The sequence below is a fragment of the Entelurus aequoreus genome, linkage group LG15, assembly GCF_033978785.1.
Source record: "Entelurus aequoreus isolate RoL-2023_Sb linkage group LG15, RoL_Eaeq_v1.1, whole genome shotgun sequence".
Taxonomy (NCBI): domain Eukaryota; kingdom Metazoa; phylum Chordata; class Actinopteri; order Syngnathiformes; family Syngnathidae; genus Entelurus; species Entelurus aequoreus.
Genome location: NC_084745.1, coordinates 47,938,846 through 47,959,215, shown reverse-complemented (window position 1 = coordinate 47,959,215; position 20,370 = coordinate 47,938,846). Strand labels below are relative to the sequence as shown.

The 20,370-nt window shown below is 41.6% G+C and overlaps 1 protein-coding gene across 1 annotated transcript; it reads right to left on the bottom strand.

The window, feature by feature from the left end:
* Positions 1-118: 118 nt before the first annotated feature.
* On the bottom strand, positions 119-20,159 carry rsu1 (Ras suppressor protein 1). The gene is made up of 9 exons (XM_062022095.1): positions 20,035-20,159; positions 19,816-19,928; positions 16,253-16,303; positions 15,357-15,477; positions 9,394-9,512; positions 5,918-6,000; positions 4,944-5,058; positions 3,195-3,327; positions 119-1,620 (listed from the first exon to the last, which is right to left on the bottom strand). The coding sequence occupies exons 2-9, from the start codon at positions 19,922-19,924 to the stop codon at positions 1,518-1,520; spliced, it is 834 nt and encodes a 277-aa protein (XP_061878079.1). The 5' UTR covers positions 19,925-19,928; positions 20,035-20,159; the 3' UTR covers positions 119-1,517.
* Positions 20,160-20,370: the final 211 nt, after the last annotated feature.

The window sequence follows — 20,370 nt, the reverse complement described above, 5'->3', positions numbered from 1 at the left end:
TTTATAACCTACAGTAACTACAATTTCGAGGATGCAGAAAATTGATACTGTAAAAGTGTTAATGTGAAAGGAAATGTGTTTCTTCAACAAACAGCACAGAGATAAAATGTTCTACAATGACAAGAAAAAGCTTTTATTATGTTTCTGACAGCAAAAAAACACAACACATTCATTGAAATTGCGTGAGAAAAATGTATATTACAAATCAAAGTATTGTATGCAAGTACAGGATGTATTACCGTATTTTCCGGACCATAGGAAAATAATAATAAAGCGCACTGCCGATGAATGGTTTATTTTTGAAGTTTTTTCATATATTAGGTGCACCGGATTATATGGCGCATTAAAAGAGTCATATTATTGTTATTTTTTTTCTAAATTGAAAACACTTCCTTGTAGTCTACATAACATGTAATGGTGGTTCTTTGGTCAAAATGTTGCATAGATTATGTTTTACAGATCATCTTCAAGCCGCTTTCTGACAATCCCTTCAGGATGCGCCGTTTTGTGGCTCACCTTCGGCAGCGTCTACTCCCCGTCATCTTTGTTGTAGCGGTGTAGCGTGCAAGGACGGGAGTGGAAGAAGTGTCACAAGATGGAATTAACTGTTTTAATGACATTCAGACTTTACTTCAATCAATAACGGAGCACCATCTCCTCATCCGGAAACAACACCAGGAATGTGTCCTGTGAAAAACCGTCCGACCAGAACTCTAATAACTAAAGTTCCTTGGGTGAATAATGTAAACTCACGTATGTTTTAGCGCTTTCATGGCAAGTTTACTGACAATTATAAGTAAGAACTTTACACTACTTTATACTACAAATGGCAACAGCAGAGGATGAATGTCCCATAACAAGAAGATAGAGGAAAAATAAGAACCTCATCGACTACGGCGTTAGCGTGGACGCGTGCAATTTTTCAGGATTTATGCAGATCCCAAATACAGATCAGCAGGTACCAGAAGGTAAGAAAAGTTGCTTTTGCATTATATTGCGAAACAAAACGGCAGGTAATATTACCCTATACACGCACCTAAATAATACTCGTATGTTGAAGCACAGTACAATCCATCAAGCGGTGCGGCTTCATAGCTTACCAAAGTCGTACTAAAACATTTTGATAGATTTTTGAGCGCCGTGTGTAATGTTCTATATTTTCAATGGAACATTTAAAATGTTGGTGTTTACTTGAGACATATTGCAGTCTACACATATCTCTCATGTTTGACTGCCATCTAATGGTCACACTTATCATAACACCATGTACCAAATAAAATAGCTTCGAGGAGGGTAAGCTCAACCAAACGTATTCCGTAAAATAGGCGCACCGAGTTATAAGGCACACAGTCGAGTTTTGAGGACAAAAAAAGATTTTAAGTGCGCCTTACAGTCTGGAAAATACGGTACTTAGTTTTTGACTACATGTAAGGCAAGATATTAGATACATTTTATTGTAATACAAATAGTTTGGAAATGGACAGTTGTGTCAAACCACCATCATTTCTATTTTTCTTTCATTTGTTTTTTGCTGACAGTGGTTTCCGGCTGATCTTTTTACTTTTGTCGTTGTTCTTCTTAGGAGGTTCCGGGTTGGCCTGCATGTGTCTACCGTAGAGACTGAGGAGAGACAGAAATATAAGATACTTTTAAGTATACAGGATTAAAATTAATGCAGTAAATCAGTGTCTCTGGATTACCATACATTAATTACGGTGTGCGCTCTTGCATAAACAGCTATTGTAGGGTTATTTTACCGGGGTAGGCTGAGATAATATATCAACAACATTGAGTTCAACACATTTTAAATTAATCAACACTTAAGAATTTCTATAAAACACATTGTGTAATGGTGTGTCTTATAACTATTAAATATTACAAAATGGTGGGAAAAATTGCGTCATTATCAGGTCAGAAAAGCCGGATTTCTGTATTTTTCCCCAGGTAAAATCACACTCCCTGAAGAGTCTCTTGTTGCTGGTGAACTGTCCCTGGTCCTGGCTCGGAAGGAGCTCTGTGCCTTGGGACTTTAGTCTCTCCAGCTCCCAGAGCCCCACCATAATTGGACTAGGATTCGGTTTTGGCTGCGTATCTGGCAACCTCAGTCATGGAGAGTGGGAGGGGACTACAGATCGTGATTGCAGTACCATTTCTGGTCACATTATTACATACGGCACCTTTAAGAATTTCTGTAAAACAGATAGTGTAATTGTGTGTATTAGAACTATGAAATATTACAAAATGGTGGGAAAAATTGCCTCATCAGGTCAGAAAAAACAGATTTCAGTTATTTTCCCCAGTAAAATCACACTCCTGAAGAGTCTCTAGTTGCAGGTGAACTGTCCCTGGTCCTGGCTCTCAAGGAGCTCTGCACCTTGGGCCTTTAGTCTCTGCAGCTCCCAGAACCCCACCAGGTAAGCCCTCCACATCAGCCTTTTACCTCCTCCTCTTCCTCCTCCTCTCAAGCTCCAGGTCCTCTGGGGATTTTGGTTTATGTGATCAATTTATTTTTCACCGCCCTCTCATATTTGATCAACAACCACATACCTACACCCTGGAACGAGCCAAAGGCGCATTCAATCTCAGCTTCCTCACTGGCCACACTGAGGGCTCGCTTCTTGCCATTTGTAAGAATCGGCCGTACCTCTGCTGCTCACTGTTCCTGTCCGAATTTTGGCAAGTGTTTGATCATCCCTTACGTGAGTCCGAGACTGGAAATTAGGCAGGTGTTCACCTTCACGGCCCACCATTCCGTCAACTTCCGCATTCCTGCCGGCAGAGAGTGCTCTGCCACAGGGGTGTCTCTTTTCCACACAAGTTCCAACTGACTGCCTTCCTGTATCAGACGATGGAGTTGTCCGTGTTACCTCACCTCTGCCGCGCTCGCTGTTTTGTGGTATTTTTACTGTACAGTTTCTGAAAATAAATAAAGTCCCTGAAACTCCAGCCTACAGCCCAGGTTTAGAGGTATTACAGAGAAACGAGCAAGGGACATTGTAATATCATTTTGAGCTTGCTTTGAATTGTTGGTTAATTTAAAGCTCTTAATAAACATACAGAGTGTTGAATATATAACATTATGTCCTGCATTTACATGTTCTGATAGTAAATATTAAATAGGGTGTTCTATTCCTTTTTAAATTTAAAGACAGTGTTTACTGTATAAGTGTGTGTGTGTGTGTGCTAGTACATACTATTTGTAGGTCTCAGAGCGAACATATTCAAACACGTGGGAGACTCCGAGTTGAAACTGATCGGCAATGGGAGTGACCCAGGGATTGTTTTCTGCTTTGAAAACCTGCTTTGGTCCAGTCAGATCCAGATTCCCTGAAGATGATTACAGAAAGCAGATGGTTGGATGCCACACAAAATACACATCTCATATTTGTTTTCAAACACAATTCAGAAAAATATAACATTTTCATATATATAAATAAATGGTACATATATACACATATATACATAAATGCTATATATATTAAAATATACATATGTATTATTATATACACATTACATATATCCATCCACAATTTTCTACCGCATTTACAGTCGTGATCAAAAGTTTACATACACTTGTAAAGAACAATGTCATGGCTGTATTGAGTTTCCAAATATTTTTTCCACTCTTATTTTTTGTGTGATAGAGTGATTGGAGCACATACTTGTTGATCACAAAAACATTCATGAAGTTTGGTTCTTTTATGAATTTATTATGGGTCTACTGAAAATGTAACCAAATCTGATGGGTCAAATGTATACATACAGCAATGTTAATATTTGCTTACATGTCCCTTGGCAAGTTTCACTGCAAAAAGGCGCTTTTGGTAGCCATCCACAAGCTTCTGGTTGAATTTTTGACCACTCCTCTTGACAAAACTGGTGCAGTTCAGCTAAATGTGTTGGTTTTCTGACATGGACTTGTTTATTCAGCATTGTCCACACGTTTAAGTCAGGACTTTGGGAAGGCCATTCTAAAACTAGACATTCTAGCCTGATTTAGCCATTCCTTTACTACTTTTGACGTGTGTTTGGGGGTCATTGTCCTGTTGGAACACCCTGGAAAACCCAACTGCGTCCAAGACCCAACCTCAGGGCTGATGATTTTAGGTTGTCCTGAAGAATTTGGAGGTAATCCTCCTTTTTCATTGTCCCATTTAAAGCACCAGTTTCATTGGCAGCAAAACAGGCCCAGAGCATAATACTACCACCACGCTTGACAGTGGGAATGGTGTCCCTGGGATTAAAGGCCTCACCCTTTCTTCTCCAAACATATTGCTGGGTATTGTGGCCAAACAGCTAAATTTTTGATTCATCTGACATCACATGGACAAAGATAAAACCTTCTGGAAGAAAGTTCTGTGGTCAGATGAAACAAAAATTGAGCTGTGCAGTTTTGTGTTTTTTATTGGTTAACTTTATGATGATGATGATAAGTGTGGTGATGTAGTTTTCACCATACAGTGGGTGGAATAAATGCCTTGTTAACCACACAGCCACCTCCTTTGGTTGTAGAATTTTGGCCACTTGTTGCTCTGTTGAAGCATCTGTTGGTCATCTCATCTGGTTCTCTTATTTTTCCCTGGCCTTTCATCTGCTCAATTATGTTTTTCTTTTACTTCTTTATTTTTTATTTAAAGCTTGTGGCGTTTTCCTCTTAGATATTTAATATCAAATACAACGTGCTGTTTGCCTTCCTGTGTTTATTATCCTAATGCATTATTTGTTTCAGATCCTTGCCTTTTTTTTGCCCTTCTAAAGACTTAATTTGTTTGTCGTGTCATCGTTGAACTTGGCATTACATCATATGAACATGTTTTGTTCGTTCCTTTGACAGACTACACTAAATGCTATACATTTTTCGCCCAAAAAGAGGTATCATGAATAGCTTTGTAAAGCACAAGTTAGATTGACCATCATTGATCTGATCAGAGTTCAGTCAGTACCAAGTTCAGGTGGAAGGACAGTCAGTCTGTTGCCTTGGATGTGAAGCTCCTTGAGTTGAACCAGATCCCCAATCTCCTTTGGCAGTGAGATAAGATCGTTATCCCGAAGACTCAACTGGGTAAGAAACAAATTGAAAAATCAGTAAGTGAATTTCATGCACGCTGTCTTGCTGGTCTTGTATCAACAATTCAGGGTGGTGAAAATGGGCTACAATTTGGCACAATGTGTCTCCCTTGATAAACAGAGGTCATACACTATTCCCAAACTGGGCAGCCCCGACCCTTAGATATCCTCAAAATAATTTTACATAATTTGTAGTGTATTATTTTAAAAGGCATGTCTACGCCTTTACTGTAATGTCATTAAACATTGGTATTTTAGCAATGGGGTGGGGTGTTTGCGTTCACATTCTATTTCTTGTAGGAGCTCATTTATTTTCTTCTTATTTAGAGTTTGTTCTTTTTTACATCGCTAAAGGTTGATCGATCTAGCGACAAAGCTATTGGAAGCACTTGTATTCAAAATTGATCGGCTGGTATGCGCCTGAATGTTTACCAGAAGATAAGGTGACAGCAGGTGACACCTTTTAGCCGTTTGCATTTGTTTACAAAGCAGGGGAAGAGACTTGTTTCTTTTTTAGGATAACCCTTTTTGTTTCCTCATTTTGCATACACTTTCCATGACTGGAACATTTCCAGGTTTTTCAGGACGCATGAGAACCCCGAAACACCTTAGCAACCCTCACAGAACGTTGGCATGCAGTATTTATGTTCTTTGATTATTTCTAATAACATCTTATCATGACTCTACCCATATGTCATTCAATATTGTGGTACACAAATTAAAGTGAATGCTATCAGTCAGGAAAACTGTCTGATTTGTCCGACCTGGGAGTTCTTATCACAGAAAAAATAAGCAACTTGAGTTGTATTTTTATCCATGCCAATTTCCCAGTATGTTCAAAAGAACTTACTATTTGCAGCTTTGCCAACTTCCCAATGTCAGCTGGCAGGACTTCAAAGTCATTGTCACTCAGATACAGAGCACGAAGTGTTGCTGTAAAACAAGCATCACAATTAATGTGTGTCAATGAAAACAGGTTCATTTTCCAGTTGACATTTCCTTCATGGTTCATAAAAGGCTTTAAATTGGTAAATGTAAAGATTGTACTTGGATAATGAATACAAAATCTAATGCTGTCAAGTGATTTAAAAACTGTGATTATTCAGATTATGGTATTAATCTAATCTCATTTTTAATCACAACTAAAAGAAATGCTGAGGAAAGCTCTTAACTGCAGGTATTTTCATTTAAAGATTTTCATTATACGGCAAACTGTCTGTTTAACTGTGCATATGACAATAAACAATCTTGAATCTTAAATCTATTACATAATTGTGGCAAATCAAAAGATTGGTAAAGCCAAAAAAATGGCTCCATGAAGTCATTGTTTTCAACAAACAGATGCAGTCGAAGCAAATTACTTAAAATAAAATATTAGTGCAATATAAAATACTAAAGTTAACACATCAAAAACTAGTAAAACATTGTTCTGATAATTGAAAAAAGCTAACATTAAATGTGAACTTGAACTTATTTTTCATCAGCTTCAGATAATATAAACAATGGTACATAAAACAGTCCTATCAAATTACAGTAGAACATCAAAAATATCAATGTTCATCCTCAAAGAATAAAGTGATAATGAAAAAAATCAAGCCATGACTTTTTGGAGGCCACAGAAGACAAAGTGGGTATGGTGACCTTAAGCAGTTTTTTTCTTCCTCGGAGAGGCCAAGTACTTTTCATAGGCTTTGAGGCTTTGCTCAGACACGGGATCAGCTAATGCTACGACTTGCTAAATTGTAAACATCTCCACCACAGCTGCAATGCAACTGAGTGGTAAGCTGCTTCAATGACAAGCAAACACTTTCTTACAAAGAAGGCATACCACTCTATGTTTAGCACATACTTGCCAACCTTGAGACCTCCGAATTCGGGAGATGGTGGGGGAGGGTGTTTGAGGTGGTGTGTGGGCGGGGTTGGGGAGGGTCAGGGTTTGGTGGTAGCGGGGGTGTATATTGTAGCGTCCTGGAAGAGTTAGTGCTGCAAGGGGTTCTGGGTATTTGTTCTGTTGTGTTTATGTTGTGTTACGGTGCGGATGTTCTCCCGAAATGTGTTTGTCATTCTTGTTTGGTGTGGGTTCACAGTGTGGCGCATATTTGTAATAGTGTTAAAGTTGTTTATACGTCCACCCTCAGTGTGACCTGTATGGCTGTTGTTCAAGTATGCCTCGCATTCACTTGTGTGTGTAAGAGCCGCATATATTATGTGACTGGGCCGGCAGGCAGTTTGTATGGAGGAAAAGCGGACGTGATGACAGGTTGTAGAGGACGCTAAAGGCAGTGCCTTTAATGCACGCCCCCAATATTGTTGTCTGGGTGGAAATTGGGAGAAATTCGGGAGAATGGTTGCCCCAGGAGATTTTCGGGAGGGGCACTGAAATTCGGGAATCTCCTGGGAAAATCAGGAGGGTTGGCAAGTATGGTTCAGCAATGTTGCAAGTGGAACATTTTTGAAAGTAAATTTCACTTTGATTGGACCAACAACTCACGAGCACTGGAGTCTGTGTTGCAAAGAAGAAACGAAAACCAAAGACTCCACTATTCATTGCTCTTCCCTTTGCCCGCCCAACTACAATGGGAGCCAATCAGCTTTTGCTAAACAGGCCCAAACACAATGACCAAACAATGTGCAATTCAGGGTGTATTTTATTACACCCCCAACAGGTCAAGTATACGAAGAGGGCGACGAAACTCGACGTCCATTGCACCGGTCGCCCAGGGAGGGGGTCCCCACATCTGCGGTCCCCTCCAAGGTTTCACATTGTCATCCCATTGGGTTGAGTTTTTTCTTGCCCTGATGTGGGATCTGAGCCGAGGATGTCATTGTGGCTTGTGCAGCCCTTTGAGACACTCGTGATTTAGGGCTATATAAGTAAACTTCGATTGATTGATTGATTGATTGATTGAAACACGCAGTCGCAGCCATTCAGAGACAGTAAAAGATATTAAAAATGTAATCAACGCGATTCAAAACCATAGCGCACTAAATATAATTATAATTAATCAATTACAACTGATGTGATAATATGACATCCCGAATAAAATAAATGACGATTCACAACCTTATAGCTTTTAAGCTGAGTGAAGATGAACAACTTCTTCTAGAAGGCAGCACGTAGGAAGACTGAGACGTTGGAGCAGACAGAAGCCGGGAGAGTGAGGTGAAAGTGACTTTGGCGTTGTAAATGTGTAACTTGGAGCCAAGCTATTTTGACATAAATGGAGTGCGTACCCCTAATAAACCAGAAAAAAACGTCAATGGCTAGCTGGACCAAACAGACAACTGTCCATCGAGTAAGTCACTTTAATATTGACCATGATACACGCAGCACGTCATGCTTGTTATTACAACTACAGTACATATGCTGTCTGGCTAGCTGTGTACAAACAAAACATGAAATAATACTTTTCAGATACTGTAACATGATTGTTCATGTTTTTCAGTCAGTACAGATTGTTGTCCTATCACAATGTTGTGCATTACAAACTCAAACATGTTTCGTGTTGACGTCTCTTTCCGTAGTTAGCTTTTACGGCTAATACCGTAGCACGCCGATGTGTTACTATGCTAGAAAAAAAAAAAAAAGAGTTCCTCAGTGTTTGCTCTTATAATAACAATGTCGCTACAGTTTGGTTATTATACAGGTTATGGAACGCAAATAAAGTATTGTTGACGGTTTTTGAATGCATTTTAAAGTGATTTTGAGGTAGAAATGATTGCTCCCATTAGCTGCATTGCTAGCCACCCAGAACGAGCCGATTCTTATATGTTGGAGTGCAAAAAAAACCAAAAAACTTTCATCATCTTGTCTCTCATAATGATTGTGAACTATAGGCAAAATTCCAAACAAAGTGCAGTTCCTCTTTAAGTTAGCTTTAGCCTCCTTGCATTACCAATGTTAACTGTTCAACAGTTTGTGCAATTCCCCTTTAAGCTCCCACACCGTTTCAAAAGTACTGATTTTGCACTGGTACCAGAGAATATGTCATTACGATACCTAAAGCTTTCGGCTGCTCTGCCCCATGTTGTTTGAACACCTTTGTAATAAATAACTTACTTTTTCTTAGCTATGTGTGTGTGACAGTGTTAATTTTGACAGCAACAAAACTAAATATGATTGGATTTCATTATGGTCACCATTTTCGTCATGTTTTTATTCTTTGACTAAAAAGTAAATTTTGTCAACGTGCATTTGTTTTAATTAGTTCACGTCTTATTTCAGTCAGGGGAAATTAGGTCGTTGACGAACGCTAAGACATAAAACATTAGTCAAGGATATGAACACTGGTGTGTATGAGTGTTGTTGTGCATGCATGTACTCACTGAGGTAGAAGAAATTTCCAGGCAGGGAGTTATGGTTCATATTATTGTAGGTGAGGTCCAAAACTTCAAGTGCTGGCAAGGAACCAAAGCCTCTAGGCAAGTTGCAGAGGCGGTTCATTCTGTGCAGAAATCAACATATGAGCCAATGCTTTGACAAAGACAGTAAACTATCCAAGTAAAAATGAGGACAGACTGTAACTTGTACTGATGTACACAAAATATTTGGCAAAATAATAACCTCTAATGCAGGGGTGTCAAACTCGTTTTCATTGAGGGCCACATCGCAGTTATGTTTGCCCTCAGAGGGCCGCGTTTAACAATGAGTAATATATGAATACATGTGTATATATATATAATACATTAACAAAAAAAATAATTACATTTTACTTTAAAATCTGGCAGCTCAGTCACCAGAATTTTACAGTAAAAGCAGTGGGGTTTTTACAGCATATAAAAAAAATGGAATGGAATGGAGAAACAATACCACTGTTTTTAGGGGTAAAATTCAAGCAACAGAGCTGCCAGTTTTGTTTTGTTTTTAATGTAAATTCTTGTTGTTTTAATGTTTTTTGTTTGTTTGTTTTTTAATGTTTTAGTGTCTTACTGTATATGGAAAAAAACAGTACCAAAGTTGATTGTATGGTAAAAAACTCAGTCGGCGGAATTTAACTGTAAAATCTATTGTCAATTTTACAGTCTACAATTTGATGGATAATTTGTTTTGAAATCATAAGTAAAGCAGATATTTAAGCACAGTATCTATGTTTATTTTAACAAAAACATTTTTGGGAATACATGAAAATATAATATTTTGATTTTGATGATATTGAATTTTAAAAGATATGCAATTGCATGCAGTACATGATTTTTAATCTTCTTCATCGTATGGGCAGCTGTTTTCCGGCACCCGGACCTGACGCCGAGGGTCTATGCCTTTTACCACCCCAGGCCCGGGGGGCCCTCCCGTTCATATGTCAGGACACACAGAAGTGAGCCAGGTCACAGAGCAGTCATCCAGGTCCGCCAGGCCACGCAAACCATTAGGAGCACGATAAATCGGGCAACGCAGGATCACGTGGTCGGCAGTCTGCTCCTCCGCGCCACACTCACACGTCGCGTTAGGTGCTAAGCCCCACTGGAACATGTTTGAGCGAAAGCGACCGACACCAGTTCGGAGGCGGTTAAGCCTCACCCAGGCCACTCGTGGTAGTGAGAGGCCTGGTATTGAGCCGGTGTCAGGTATGAAGTCACGGAGTCTGGAGGAGATGGTATGCTCCAGGTCCGTGCTCCATTTGTGATTCGCCCAGTGAGCCGCCCTGATGTTGTTGTCACTGCATTGCTGCAGGAGCTTCAGGGCGGCTGGTACCAGTGGGTCTCTGGAGGGGAGGCGGGGCGTTGGCTCTGAGGAGAGTGTGAGCCTTTCATGGAGCAGGTGGTTCTCATCCATGTTTGCCCGGCCCGCCAGAGTTGCTACAGCACCTTGGCGACGAAGCTCAGCGGGTTGGATGCCTGCTAAGATGGGCAGTAGCTCCACAGGGGTGGGGCGCAGGCATCCAGTGATAACACGCAAGGCTTCGTTGATCGGGACATCAAGTTGTTTAGAGTGAGCACTGCGCGCCCAGACAGGTGCGCAGTACTCAGCAGTTGAGTAGACCAGGGCAAGTGCTGCTGTTCGCAGAGTTCTTGCCCCGGCACCCCAACCGGACCCGACCAACCGTCTCAGCAGTGAGACGCGGGTGTTGAGTTTCTTGCGTGTTGCCAAGAGGTGTTTACGGAAAGTGAGCGACCTGTCCAGGGTGACCCCAAGGTATTTAGGGTCAGGGCGAGGGTCTTCAGGTGTAGGACGAGGCCGGCATAGGGTAAGGGAAGCCCCATCCGGCTTCCGCACCTCGAACCTGATCTCACGATCCGCTTCCCAATTGTATAGGTGGAAAGCTTGTGTCACCGTCTTGGATTCGCTGAGCTTCAATCTCCAGTTATGGAGGTAAGCCACTAAAGTCTCCATGTCCTGGCTTAGAGTTCCCTCCAAGGCCTGCCAGTCCCTGTCGGAGTGCAGCAGCGCGAGATCGTCTGCGTATGCGAACCTCCGTGAGACTGTGGCAGGCAGGTCGTATGTATAGATGTTATACAGGAGGGGAGCCAGGACAGATCCCTGGGGGACGCCATTTTTCAGGCGCCGCAACCTGCTTTTATCTCCGTTACTGGTGGTGAGAGTAAAGCTGCGGTTCCAGACAAGCTCCATGATCATTTTGACCATGTGCCTGTCTGGAAGCAGGCGGAGAAGTTTGCAGGTGAGGCCGCGGTGCCAGACTGTGTCATAGGCAGCAGTCAGGTCTATGAAGACGGCACCGGCCTTCTTTTTCGCCTCAAAGCAGTCCTCGATGTCCTGGGTAAGGAGGGCGACCTGATCCACCGTGGACTTCCCACGTCGAAAACCCGCCTGCTCCCGGGGGAGGTGGGGGTCTATGATGGGCTCGACACGGGCGTGAATCAGGCGCTCGAGGATTTTAAAGGGGACGCAGAGCAACGAGATTGGTCTGTAGCTCGTTACGTCATCCTTTGGCTTGTTCGGCTTGGGGATAGCGACAACAGTGGCCCTTCTCCAAATCCTGGGGATCCGGAGTTGGCGCAGGCAAGAAGACAGGAAAACTCTCAGCCAGGACTTCATTGCAGGGGCAGCGTGGAGCACGAGTTCTGGGCAGATGTTGTCAGGCCCAGCAGACTTGCCTGGTTTGGTATACTGGAGGGCAGCTGTGAACTCCTCCGGTGAAAACTCACCGGAGATGTTACACTCGCTAGATGTTGTTGTCCTCCAGAGGTCTGCAGTTTCCTGGCGCACCGCCCGGGAAAAATCTCGATTTATCCCGGTATATGCCCCGTTTTTCACAACCTGTGCTGCAATAGCATTTGCGGTAACGGGGCATGTTCGGGGTGCGCGCTCAGACCTACCAGTCAAGTTGTTCAAAGTGCTCCACGCGATACGGCTAGTGTGCGAGAAGTCGATGGAGTGGACTGCCTCTTTCCAGCGCTGGTGCCTCTTCCTTCCAAGAGTGGAAAGAAGGGCAGTGGCTGAATTGTTAGCCTCCGGGCCATAGGGAGCCCGGAGGAAGGCGCTGTAGAGGGTCTCGCACTCGCCATCCCAGCATGGTTTGTAGTTCTTACGCCGGCCGCGTGGGATGGCTTTTTTGGCTGCAGATGTTAGTGCCCTACAGAAGTCCTGGTATGCCTCGTCCACGTTGGGTGTGTCTGGTGGTGGGAGACACCGTGTGGACTTGTTGGTATGGAGGCGATAGAGTTTCCAATTGGCCTTCCGGAAGTTCCATCGCTTCATCGGTCCGCTCGGAACTGTTGTCACGAGGTCGGGCACCGATATCAGCGACGGTCGGTGTTGCGACCTGGGGAACATTCCTAGAACACGTCTGTCGGGGAGCTGGGTGTCCACACCGACACTCACGAAAGCCAGGTCAGGGTTCGTGTCAGTGTTATGCCGAGCGGAGTGAAAGCTGGCTGGGCCCTTCGGGTTGTAGAGAAGGTTGAGCGAGTTGCGCTCTGCCCAGTCAGAAAGAGTTTCCCCGCTCGGTGAGGTGGTACTGTATCCCCACCGTGTATGCCGGCAGTTGAAATCACCAGCATATACACACGGTGGTTCAAGCACTGGCAGTGACACTGGCGTGAGTTGTGAGGGTGGTGGTTTGTAGACGTTGACAATTTTGATGTCGCCAACGTCCACTCGCAGCCACTCGATCTCGGAGTTGTCCGGTGATCGATCGGCGAGGGTCCAGCTCAGATCGTTGTGGACAAACGTGGCAAGGCCATGCTTCTTGCTCAGGATTGACCCAGCTAGCGTGAAGTTGGTGATCGCTAGCTTGTCCGCTGTTGGGCGGTGGGTTTCCTGAAGGAGGATGACCATGGCTTGGGTGGTGTGGGCCATGTGCTCGATGACGGATGTTTTGGCATCTGTGAGCCCTTCAACGTTCAGTTGCAGTATTCTTGGTTGGAGACCGGCAGCAGTGTTGCTACCAGATCTCCGCCCAGACTGCCCCTGGACGCCAGAACGGGAGGGTACCCGAGTTGAAAGTTTTTTGTTTCGCCGCGTTGCCATGGAGTAGAGCAGCGCGGTTACTTGCAGGGATCACGACGTGAACGTAAACTTTCTCGATCCCTATGATTTTTAATGTCAAAAGGGAAAGGAAGAATATATTTAGTAAGAAAATACTTCATTAACGCATATTATTTCCAGGCTTTCGCGGGCCACATAAAATAATGCGTCTGGCCAGATTTGGCCCCCAGGGCCTTGAGTTTGACACCTGTGCTCTAATGTGTTGCTGCTGCAACTAGTTTTCTGACAAATATACTACACCAGCGATCCATAATTGCTTTGGGGGCCACATCTCCAAAAAGCTAAGGATCGGGGGGCCGGACATCTCCCTTCACTATTATTTTCATTTTTTATAGTCCGGAGAACCAGAGAACCTGTGTCCTCTACAGTAGACATTGAGTGATTTTGGTCTATTTCTTTTGTCAGTTACAAGAGAGGTCTGCTGTTTTTAAGTGCCTACTGCAAAAAAGCTAGTCTCTCTATGACAGCACTCTAGTGTTTTTTAAGAAACTGCTGCAAAAACATGAGTCTCTCATGAGTTTTTTGTACTGAACACGCGGGCCACGAGTTGAATAGCCCAAATGGTGAAAAGGAGAGGACCTAAAATGGAACCTTTAGGAACCCTAATAGTATAACGAAATAAGTTGAACAAATGACTACTGACTGTATCTGAAGTAAACAAGCTAAAACAACAACAACTTAGTTACATAAATCACATTACGAAATGAAATGTTAACTGCCAAAAAGGAGAGGATTTAAAGGGGTGCCTTGAGGAACACCTCAGTTATGTGGATCACAAGTTTGGACCCCAAAGTTCTGTTTTCTAGCAAGATTCAAATGTCAATGCGAGGATCTGCTCATGTGTTTACAGTGATCCAAGTTTCTCTATACAACAGGGGCACTCCAGTGTTTTTAGGAATTTTCTGCTAAAATGTTTGTCTGCCAAGTTTTGAACAGAACTCAGGGGCCGGTATGGTGTCATTCCCGAGCTGGATTTGCCCCCCGGGCAGCCAGTTGTGTAGATCTGAATAACATGCTATTAAACTGCAACATTGGACATTGGACCTTCCCACCACCACCAGCACCCCCCACCACTGAGAGGAACAAGCGGTAGAAAATAGATGGATGGATGGACTCACGGCACAGAATGTAGTACACGCCTTTAGGGACTGACAAGTAAATCTGTAAATTTTGAGCAAGACTGTTTAAAAAACATGCTATCATCGAGGAGAACATCTAAGACTTAGAAACGAATTGCCCATTTGTCTAATAATTATACGATATTGTATATGTTTGGATTACATGTATGTTAGCAAGTCTTTTAAGCATTTGGGGCACAACCCATTTGTAATCATGTGATCAGATTTCAACACTATTATATGTAAACATTTTTAACCCTTCCCAAATATTACTACAGTATTATTAAATTACTTTTATTGTCTCATGCTGTTATGGCACATTTAGATCTGGCAGAGGCATTCGACAGTTGTGAACACAAATTTTAACATCTCGTCTTGAGTAGGTCTTAAAGCAGTGGTTCTTAACCTTGTTGGAGGTACCGAACCCCACCAGTTTCATATGCGCATTCACCAAACCCTTCTTTAGTGAAAATTTTTTTTTTTTTTTTTTTTTCCAATTCAAGACAAAGTTATATGTTTTTGGTAACACTTTAGTATGGGGAACATATTCTAAGTAACAAAGACTTAATTTAGAGTTTTTTGGACACTAGGGGAACATATTCTAAGTAACAAAGACTTAATTTAGAGTTATTTGGTTAGGGTTAGAGGGTTAGGGTTATAATAAGCCCATGCCGAATAAGGCATTAATAAGTACTTAATAATGACTAGTTGGCAGTGTGACATACCCAAGATTAAGGCATTTCAACTTCTGAAGACTACTAATTTGAGTTGGCAGCTCTTCAATCTGGTTGTTGAACATGTTCAGGACCTCCAGATTTTTCAGCTCTGAGATGTTAGCAGGAACCACTGGAAAAGAAAAACAAATGAGAAAACATGAATAAATTGTATTATTTACACAGACATGGAGAATGGCAAATACCCAGTGTTACCCATACATTCACTTACTTTTGGGGGCCTGCCAAAAATAAATTTAGGGCCCCCACAGGTTAAAAAACCCCAAAACAAATCCACCTTCCTGGTGATATAGAGTATGTGCTTCCATCTCCTGGCAATCATGACTCAAAACATTGACTCCATTATTTGTCTTAAAATTAGAGTTTAGGTTTGAGCAACAGGCAAATGTAGTCCCCTACCACAAGTTATCTGCTAACAATACCCAATCGCTTTTGCTTTGGTTGATGCACTTGGCCGAGTAAACCCAACAACCTGCCTTTCAGAACCACAGTAAAGAGGCAGCAGTTTTAAATATTTTAAACGACATCAGGTGGAATTTAGATAATAAAAAGCTTACAGAGTTGGTTCTGCTGGATCTAAGCACCACTTTTGATACAGTAGATCAGTCGAGTTTTGAGAAAATGAAAGAATTTTAAGTGCACCTTATAGTCCGAAAAATATGGTAGTTATTCTTTTTTCCGTTTTTGGGTCTTGAAAACAATATTTGAAAACGAACTGTTACTTTTAGTTTTATTTTGATACATTAATAAACGAACATTACACCGACTCATTTGCAGAAGAAAATCCAATTAGTAAGTTGTTCAATAGCTGCAGCCCTTCATCAAAATTAAAATAATAAAAAAGAACATTGCATTAAACATACTTAAAATAACTTTAGGTGGCTTACCTGTGAGCTTGTTGTGGCTGAGGACCAACTGAGTGATGTTGGACAAAGTGACTGAGAAGACAAGGAACAAACAATGAGCTTTTTAATTTCTAAACAAAGGCTGCGTGGGGACTGATCACATGATGAGTGAAACCAAACATATTAAACGTTGCAATGTTTCTGTGGAAAAATACCTGAGTTTGTCAATCAAATTTTCCAAAGAAAAATATTTTGTCAATGTGTCGCGATCAAACTGGCATTGAAAACTTCTAAAGGCTTAGTTGGCCACATGCGTGGACAGCACCTTTAAGCTCTTATTTCCAAAATTGTGTACACCACTGAATTGGGGTCTTATGTGCTTATGTGGACACTTATACTGTCATCTGGTGGTGTCAGAAGAGTATAACATACAATGGAATTTGGGGGGAAAAAAGTGTAAAAATAAGAATTAGCATGTCACTAAAAATGAAGTATACGTTTGTTACTTATGGACTAAGTACATCATATCAAAAGATGATTCTTAGTTTTTATTCTAATTAGGGTCCAATAAGCCCAAATAGCAAAGAGAAATTAAAAAAAGCATGTAAACAAACAGCTTGGGCTTTAAGAGGTTAATTAAAGACATTCATAAAAAGCCACAGCGGCTCATTCTCTATCTCTCCAAATAGATAACGCATAAGTGCACAATAATTGCATAATCATTTTTAAAATCCTGAATCGAAAACGGCGATCCATATCACCCCAAAAATCTAATCACTTGTTTGTGATCTCATTTCTGACATTTCATGAAAGTTTCATCAAAATCCTCTGATAACTTTTTGAGCTACTCACAAACAAAGAGACAAACCCCAGCGAATACGTAACCTTTTGACAAGCAGGAAATAGGGATAGGCCTAAAATCGATATTGCGATATATATTGCAGCCTCCTGCGATAACAATATATTATTTGGAATCTAAATGATAATAGAACCATTTCAAAATGGGTTACAAAAGGCTCCTAATTTGGCTGCTGACATGCTGTAATTATTATATGCTGGCAGTGATAGGCAAGCTACTTGGAAAATGGAGCAAGCTAAGCTACAAGTTACTCTCAATTAAATATAGCTAAGCTAGAGGGGAAGCTATCCCCAGAGATTGTAGCAAGCTACACAACAAGCTCCATGGCAAAAAGTAGCTTGCAACATCAAAGCTACTGTATATGACCCCCAGTATGACATGCATTAAGCTACAGACTCCCATTTAACAGCATTTATATCTATGGGCCCACATGTATAATCCATCCATTTTCTACCGCTTGTCCCTTTTGGGGTCACGGGGGGTGCTGGAGCCTATCTCAGCTGAATTCGGGCGGAAGGCGGCGTACACCCTGGACAAGTCGCCACCTCATCGATGTTAATTAATGTAACAGAGTGTAAAAATGGACCCAATAATACTCCATTACTATTAACTATCTGTCATTTAGCTGGGGACACCCTACAACAGGGGTGTCAAACTAATTTTAGATTGGGGGCCACATGGAGAAAAATCTACTCCCAAGTGGGCCGGACTGGTAAAATCACGGCACAATAACTTAAAAATAAAGACAACTTCAAATTGTTTTCTTGGTTTAAAAATAGAACAAGCACATTATGAAAATGTACAAATCATGTTGTTGTTGGTTTTTTTTACAATTACATGTTGCGGTTAATAGTAGGGATGTCCGATAATATCGGACTGCCGATATTATCGGCCGATAGATGCTTTAAAATGTAATATCGGAAATTATCGATATCGGTTTCAAAATGATCGGTATCCGTTTCAAAAAGTAAAATTTATGATTTTTTAAAACGTCGCTGTAGAAACAGTACAGAGCGCCAATAAACCTTGAAGGCACTGCCTTTGCGTGCCGGCCCAGTCACATTATACCTACAGCTTTTGACACACTCACAAGTGAATGCAAGGCATTCTTGGTCAACAGCCATACAGGTCATATTGAGGGTTGCCGTATAAACAACTTTAACACTGTTACAAATATGCGCCACACTGTCAACCCACACCAATCAAGAATGACAAACACATTTCGGGAGAACATCTGCACCGTAACACAACAAACACAACAGAACAAATACCCAGAACCCCTTGCAGCACTAACTCTTCCGGGACGCTACAATATACAACCCCTCTACCCCCCACCCCCCAACCTCCTAATGCTCTCTCAGGGAGAGCATGTCCCAAATTCCAAGCTGCTCTTTTGAGGCATGTTAAAATAAATAATGCACTTTGTGACTTCAATAATAAATATGGCAGTGCCATGTTACAATATACACCCCGCTACCACCAAACCCCACCCCCCCCCCCCAACCCCGCCCACCTCAAACCCGAGTTTGAGATGGGCGGTGAGTTCAACTGGAGTTGAAGTGGTTCTCTTATTTTATAAAACCTTGTTTTTGATCGATTGATTGAAACTTGTATTAGTAGATTGCACAGTACAGTACATATTCCGTACAACTGACCACTAAATGGTAACACCCAAATACGTTTTTCAACTTGTTTAAGTCGGGGTCCACGTTAATCAATTCATGGTAAAGTTACATTGTTTAATGCATCCAGCAGGGCATCACAACAAAATTAGGCATAATAATGTGTTAATTCCACGACTGTATATATCAGGATTGGTTGATATCGGAATCGGTAATTAAGAGTTGGACAATATCGGAATATCAGATATCGGCAAAAAAGCCATTATCGGTCATCTTTATTTAAAAGACATGACATTTTATGCAGTACTTTTCCATCAAAAAAAAAAGAAAGAATACAAATAAATGATAAATGATAAATGGGTTGTACTTGTATAGCGCTTTTCTACCTTCAAGCTACTCAAAGCGCTTTGACAGTATTTCCACATTCACCCATTCACACACACATTTGCACACTGATGGCAGGAGCTGCAATGCAAGGCGCTAACCAGCAGCCATCAGGAGCAAGGGTGAAGTGTCTTGCCCAAGGACACAACGGACGTAACTAGGATGGTAGAAGGTGGGGATTGAACCCCAGCAACCCTCCGATTGCTGGCACAGCCACTCTACCAACTTCGCCAGTGCTTTATTTATATGTTCAGGCTCCCAGGGGCCACAAAAAGCGATGTGGCATATCATAAATGGCACCCATGTCTCGAGTTTGACACCTGTGCTCTAAGGTTTGAGTAAACATTTTCTGGACTTATGGGGACCCCAAATACACAAAAATTTGAACCAACAGGAAATAAAAATGTGGTTTTGAATAACCGGAACCCTTTAAAATAGTCCAAACTCAAGAATCAAGGCAACATTAATAGCAACATATTCCAAATACGCTACCATTAGATCTGTTTATACTTACTTATTTTTTTAACAAAGCATAATATATGAAAATTGACTACAAGCGAAATTTTAGGCTATCGTTTCAGATTTAGTAGAACTTGGCCTTGGTAATAATGCATTCTTTCAGCATCTATTTGTTTTTGTCACTTTTTTTTGTAAAACGCAGGGGCGTGTCTTAGCACTGAAATAGTTTTTTGATGCTCAAAAACAGTTTTTTCGTAGTTAATGAATAAATGTGTTCTTACACAATCCTGGTACATCCAACATGTTCGAAATGCCTCTGTCGCACATCTCCACTTCTGGGAGGTTTTTTTCTCGAGTCTCGTCCACAATTTTCTTCAGTGACTTGGACATTTTTCTGAGGGCAGAAAGACACAAATATGTTCAAACTCGCGTCGAGGAAAGTCATCCCAACATTTATCACCATATACAAAAGTGGGAGTAGAGTTATTAGGACGCCTTACCTTGGTTAAAGAGGGAGTGACAAATATAAGACCAAGCTCGGGCTGCTCCAGTCTTGTGTATGAAAAGCAACATACCAAAAAAGGATATAGCGTTCAATACACAGGGAGAGAGCTTTTTCTTCTTTTTCTACATTGGAACTAAGTGGCGCTGCTGCCACCTTTTGGTTACTGTCGGAACTACTGTTTGACTGCAATGCGTTGCCAGATGGGAAACATACAAGCTACTTTCTAGGAAAGTAGCTTGCTCCTTTCCGTCCTATACATAAATGATTTCGTAAACTCCTCCGAAACTTTTCATCTAATGTTTTTGCTGACGATACAAATGTGTTTACCTCA